The 5,978-nt window shown below is 53.8% G+C and overlaps 1 protein-coding gene across 1 annotated transcript; it reads right to left on the reverse strand.

Moving 5' to 3' along the window:
- Window positions 1-302: 302 nt before the first annotated feature.
- Window positions 303-5,688, reverse strand: CFP (complement factor properdin). Its single transcript, NM_001076178.2, has 9 exons — window positions 5,538-5,688; window positions 5,305-5,455; window positions 3,930-4,108; window positions 3,288-3,458; window positions 2,959-3,150; window positions 2,602-2,775; window positions 2,163-2,354; window positions 1,891-2,002; window positions 303-531 (listed from the first exon to the last, which is right to left on the reverse strand). Exons 1-9 carry the CDS (start codon window positions 5,608-5,610, stop codon window positions 381-383), a joined length of 1,395 nt encoding a protein of 464 aa, NP_001069646.1. The 5' UTR covers window positions 5,611-5,688; the 3' UTR covers window positions 303-380.
- Window positions 5,689-5,978: the final 290 nt, after the last annotated feature.

A 5,978-nucleotide genomic window follows, 5' to 3' on the forward strand; every position in this document is an offset into this window, starting at 1 on the left:
AGGGAGCCTTTAGTAGGGAGAAGGAAAACAAGCACTCCAGCCAATCAGAAAGTGCCTGCCAAGGCATATAGCCAATCAGAAAGCTCATAAATCAGAGCTCTGCAGAGGGACGTGCTGGGTGCCCCAGGGCACTGACAGAGAAGGGGGCAGACATCAAGGCTACAGCAGGGATGAGTATTCGGATACGCACCTTCACTTCCGTCATACCGTGGCCACAGTGGAAAGTACTGTTTTCCACCACAGGCCACTGCGACTTCGCCTGTGCTGCGCTCTTTGGCCTAGAAGATGCTATGGCCCCACTCTTGGGAAAAAGGCTAGTTTATTTAAGTCTGAGAGGTCGGGGGTCAGAGTGGAAGAGAGAGATGTAAGAATTCTCATCCTCAGGGTTCTTTGCAGGGAGGCACGTGTAGACATGGCCGTTTCTCCTCCACCATCACCTTCTGCCCCTGCAGCACATCGCACTGTACAAACGGTTTCCCCCAGAAGGTCACGTTCTTCTCACCCTGACCTTCGACCATGGTAACGGTGGGCCTGGTGCATTAGTAGGGATGGGGATGAAGAGGAAAAGCTCAGGGAAGGCAAGAATGCGTTCAACAAACTCTTACTGAGTGGATACATTATATGTATATTTTTAGCTGGGAGATACTGGGCAATTTATCTCCTCTGTGCCTCAGTTTTCCTCATCTGAAAAATGGGAATAATAATAGTCTCCTCACTGGGCTGAGTGAGGATAAATGAGTTGATTCAAGTAAAGTGCTCAGAGTCATGTCTGGTACACAGTAAGTGCTCAATAAATGTTGGTAATTATTGATACGAGCTACCATCTCTTACCTTTAAAACCTTTTCTTTCTTTCCCCATTGCCCACTGGGAAGAATCCAAATGCCTTGTTTTGGCATTCAAAGCCTTGTTGTTGGGCCCAAATCTCTGCCCCCAGGTCAATCTCTAGTTCTTTCTTACACTTTATTTAGACTAAGCCCCATGTCCAAAACGGTCTTCGCCTGGGTCATTTCTTCCACTAGGCAAACCCTCCATTCACTCCCATCCCGATTCTCCCAATCAGTCCTTTCTCCATTCATTCCCTCCCTCTGTCAAGTCCTTTGTGTCTCCATTCAACACCCGTAACTCTTCTTCCAGACCCACTCTAAACCCCACACCTGGTGACCAGGTAGCAGGCCTTCCACGAGTTGGGAAGAGGCCACTTAACCTAGTAGAAATAAGGAAAGCATAAGTGTTTTAACCCTCTCCAACACCTGGGCCACCCTGGCCATCTGCAAACATTTCAGGCAGCTGATTACCTGTGTCCAGGACTCTGCTCACAGTTTTGATGGTGGGGAAGTGTTTCCCAACCCCTTCCTGCCAGGGGAGGCCCAATCAGCTTCCTGGACCCAGACCCAACATGTCAACCATTCCTCAGATGTCTTCTGTCAGGGTGGAGTGGGCCTGTATTCCTGAGGGGAACCCATGGGATCTGGGTTCTGTGTGTTTGCAACTGTTGCCAAAAAGGCCTTAGAGCGTCTTGGGGCACAGGTGACAGAGGGAATGAGAGGGTGAATGGGGGCATGAGTGACTGAATGGGCAAATCAAAGCTTGGGTAACTAAGGAAGCAGAGCATATGGACACAGGAAGGACAGAGTGAATGGGAGAATGGCTGAGTGACTGAAACAGTGACTGAAGGGCACAGATGTTACTGATTCTCCCCTCAACATCCTCTTTCTCAGCTTCTTCTTTAGTTTCTCCCCTCTTCCTACAACTGGAAGATGGCACTCAGCCAGGCAGGCACCTTGGACCCAGTGACAGAAGCCCTGTTTGGTGGTGACCAACCCTCCTGCCCTATATGCTGACATATCACTATCATAACCCCCTCCAAGGCACATTGCCTCCTCACTCACGAGAACTTGGGGAGCGTGGCCTGGCAGAGGCGCTGGCGGGTGCGGATGGGGTTGGGTCCACATGGGGGTATGCACAGCCCCCAGGTACTCCACTCCGACCAGGAGCCTTGCACTGCAAAGAGGGGAGAGGTTCCTGAGTCAGAATTAGAGGTCTTGGTGGGGGGCTTGTGAGAGAGAGGCTGCAGGAACATGGGGTCCGCGGCAGAGTCAGAAAGCCCCTGTCCCTGCATGGGCTGCCCCACCCTCGCAGCATGGTTCCTGGGGGCACTCACAGAAGCAGCGCTGGATGTTGTAGCAGTGCCGGATATCCTGCTGTTTCCCAACACATCGCTGTCCGTCAAATTTGCGGCCCTTGCAGATCCTGGAGCGTGTCTGCTGGCCTGGGATCTCCTGGCAGCTGATCTGTTTAATGCTTGGGCGGATGCAGTTGCTCCACTCCCCCCAGAGCCCCCACTGTCCATTCACTGCAGAGACAGGGGCAGCTGGGCTTGCACCAAAGAAGAGAGTCAGGGGGTTCAGAGGAAGGAAGGGGGGCTGAGGAAGACAATGGGAAGGACTGGATGTGGGAAAGGGGGATCAGACATGGAATCAAGGCACTAGGGCCAGGAATGGAGGGATTAGAGGCAGGAACAAGTCATTAACAGCAGGAATTGGGCAGCAGAGATGGCCGGGGGCCTTAGGCATGGAAATCGGGCATCTTGGGGTGCTGACCAGGGCAGTGCACAGCCGTGTTGCAGACGTGCGTCCGGGTGCCATCACCGACACAGAAGGGGCCCCCATGCTGGGGCACAGGGTGATCACATGTCCGTTGTTCCTGGATCTTACCCAGGCCGCAGGTCACAGGGCAGGGGCTCACAGCACCCCATGGCCCCCAGCCACCAGCCACTGTCGGGAGGACAGAAGTGAGGAGAAAGGCCACCTCAGTCTCCCTGACTCAGCCCCTAGACCCATGAGGCAGACTGCTCCCAAACGAAAAGCTCCATGGTCACATGGTCTCAGATCTCTGTCTCTTGAAATGTCAGAGCAATCTCCATATACGTTAAGAGCAGAGGTCTCATTCCCCAGTACCTGGGCAAGGTGGCAGGCCGGTGCAGACCCGCTGCTCATAGGGTGACCCTGAGCAGGGATTCCCAGGAGGCTGTGTGGAGGGCTCAGGTGCAGAGCATGTGCGGCTTCGTCTCTCCACAGCTGCACTGGGTCCACCGTGGCAGGTGCCTGAGCAGGGGCCCCAGGGGCCCCAAGCAGCCCAGGCCCCATGTGCTGTGATGGGGTAGGGGTGGGGAGATACCAAGTGTGGTCATGCATGTTGAAGTCTTCACAACATGGAAGTTCCCTGCTGTAACCCCTGGACCCACCCTGGGTGCCCACATCATTGCCCAGTGGTTGCCCTCACTCACTGGGGCAGACTTGTTTGGTGTCACAGGGCTCTGACTCCTGTGCCTCTCCTATGCAGTGGCCCCCACACTTGGGGGTGGGGCGATTACATGCTCGACGACGAATCTTGATCCCTCTAGAGCAGGTGACAGAGCAAGCTGCCCAGGGTCCCCAGTCGGACCAGCCACCCATCTCTGTGGAAGAGAAAAGAAGGAACAAGATGGAGGTGGTGGTATTACTCAGTGGTCCAGGCTTCCTCATGTACCCCACATCAGCTTATCCTATCCCCACAGTTTCTGCCATACCTGGCCTACCATCATTGCTCATCTGGACTATTGCAGTAGCCTTCACACTGGTCCCTTTGCTTTGCTACTCAGCACATAGTTTGTCTTCCTGACAGCAAAAGGGATCTGTCACAACCCAAATCAGATCACGTTTTTCTGCCATCACTACATCACTCAGAATAAAAGCTGACATCCTCACCATGACCTACAGGGGTCAGTCACCCTATGACCTCACCTCTCATCACTCTACCCCAACCATGCTGACCTCCTCCTTGACACCTCACAAACATCGAGCACAGTTCCACCCTCAGGGCTTTTGCCTTGATTGTTCCCGGTGCCAGGTAACTGACAGTGCTCGCCCGCCTTGCTGATCTTCCTCACCAGGACAGCATGGCTGGTCCTCACAGGCCTGTAGCTGCCACTGGAAGGTTCCAGGCTCCACCTTCTCGGGGAAGCATTGCTCACCCCAGCCTGTGCAGTGCCGGTGCCGCAACTGGGAGCCCTCAGTGCAGGTCACTGAGCAGGGGGTCCATGCGGACCACGGTGACCACTGTGGGAGCCTGTAGGGAGAAGCACACGTCCCACCCTGGCACACTCTGGCAAGGATGGTATACGGGACCAGAGTGTGTGTAGGCACAGGCAGGAATGCGGGATAAATGTATGCAGAATGGAATGATGGGAGTACCTACCTCTTAGTGATGTTGGGGGATTGAACAGGAAGAGGTGAACACTCAGTAAACACTTATCATTTACCTTCATCATCAGGAATCTGGAGTTACCCTTTGAAGACTCCCAAGGACAGTGCCAGGCACGCAGTAAACAAGGATAAGGACTAGGGGCCCAGAACTGCTGTCAAAAGCCCACCAGGCCACAACTATGCATGGCAGCAGGCAAACAGGAAGTGTTTAATAAATAGGAGCCATCATCCCAATGAGCTCAAAAACCCCACCCCCACCATGGCATAATGCTAAACAGATGAGACCTGTTAACAACTAGGGGCCTGCCTTCAAAAATCCCCAAGCTACACATCCCTGCAGCTGTGTGTATCTGGGGTATACACAGTGTATCTGGTGGTGTATATGGAATATATAGTAAGCAGTTAGAAAATATGTCTGACATACAGAAAGGGCTCAATATATGTCAGCAGGCATTATGATTAAGAGACTAGAGCTACTCAAAAATCCTCTACTACTCCCAGTATCTGCAATGAATCAGGATGCTGGAAGTATTCAATGAATGTGAAGTGTCATTTTAATTTGGAGCCTGGAGTTGCCCTCAGAATTGCCCAAACACTTCCCTTCCTGCAATGTCTCTATACAGTATGAACATGCCATATGAGCTGTCATCACCATTTATGAGGGCTTGAGCTACCCCCAGAAATAGCCGAGCAGCAACCCACCCACAATGCTTCTGGTATGCAAGAAGTGCGCAATATGTGTAAGCCATCTTGGTTCTCAACCAGGGGTGACTTTCACCTGTCTGGAGACATTTGAGTTGCTGCAGATTGCTACTGATAACTACTGGGAGGCCAGGGATGTGATAACACATTCTGCCCTGCACAGGTCAGCCCCTCACAAAGAAATAATTTTCTGGCCCCTAAGTGTCAACAGAGCCAAGGCTGAGAGACCTGGAGCTACAGTTGTGATCAGGGCCTTGGAGCCATGCTGGAGAATCTCAGAGAAGGCAAGAGCCCAAGTTCTGTGTTGCCCCACATACAGTCCTTTTTGCCTCCCACAAACCCCAGGCTCCCCCTGACCTGCACGCCATACAGAGATTGCTGCCAGGCTTCTGGAAGGCATAGCCAGCATTGAGACAGCAGTCTTCCACGCTGACCCCTCTCCCAAGGAGGTCCTTGCACTTGCCCGTAGATTCCTCATACTGGGCGAAGCAGAATACAGGGTCTGAGCCTGTAACAGGGTGGGGGAGCATGGTCAGGGTTGTGAGGAGCCCAGGCACCCCTGGGGGCCAGTTGGGCCCCCACCCACTCACCTGTGGCTGGCAAGGTGAGCAGCAGCAGTGGCAGCAGCAGCAGCAGCAGCAGGGCCTGTGCTTGGGCGGGCATGTTGAGCACTGTACCCCTGCAGCCCCGCCAGGGAGGAGGCCTGGCTTTATGTGCGCTGACCTGCTCCCAGAGTTAGTGGAAAAGAGGAACCAGGGGCAGGAGGAACTAGGAGGGCGAAGGGCAGTGTGGGAGAGGAGGAGTGGGGGGAGGGGAGGGTACTGTGCTGGTCTCTTCAGCTCCAAACTCTCCTGGCCACCTCTGTCCCTGAGCTTCCTCCTCTCCTCTCCCCTCCCTACTTCCTGCATCACTCTTGTGAGGTCCTATTGTGTTTGTCACCATATCCCCAGCACCCCAGCACCCCAGGCCCCGCCCAGCAGCCCATGGGCACTCATTCAATGCACCTTGGACAAGTTCTTACTGAGGGGGAA

The sequence above is a fragment of the Bos taurus genome, chromosome X (genome assembly GCF_002263795.3).
Source record: "Bos taurus isolate L1 Dominette 01449 registration number 42190680 breed Hereford chromosome X, ARS-UCD2.0, whole genome shotgun sequence".
NCBI lineage: Eukaryota > Metazoa > Chordata > Mammalia > Artiodactyla > Bovidae > Bos > Bos taurus.

Bases quoted from the DNA above. Each gene is read 5' to 3' on its own strand.
- CFP (NM_001076178.2), bottom strand. From the start codon at position 5,610: ATGCCCGCCCAAGCACAGGCCCTGCTGCTGCTGCTGCTGCTGCCACTG. The intron at 4,109-5,304 runs GTCAGGGGGAGC...TTCTCCCTACAG, and splicing joins AATCTCTGTATGGCGTGCAG to GCTCCCACAGTGGTCACCGT. The intron at 2,355-2,601 runs GTCAGCACCCCA...CTGTCTCTGCAG, and splicing joins CACGGCTGTGCACTGCCCTG to TGAATGGACAGTGGGGGCTC.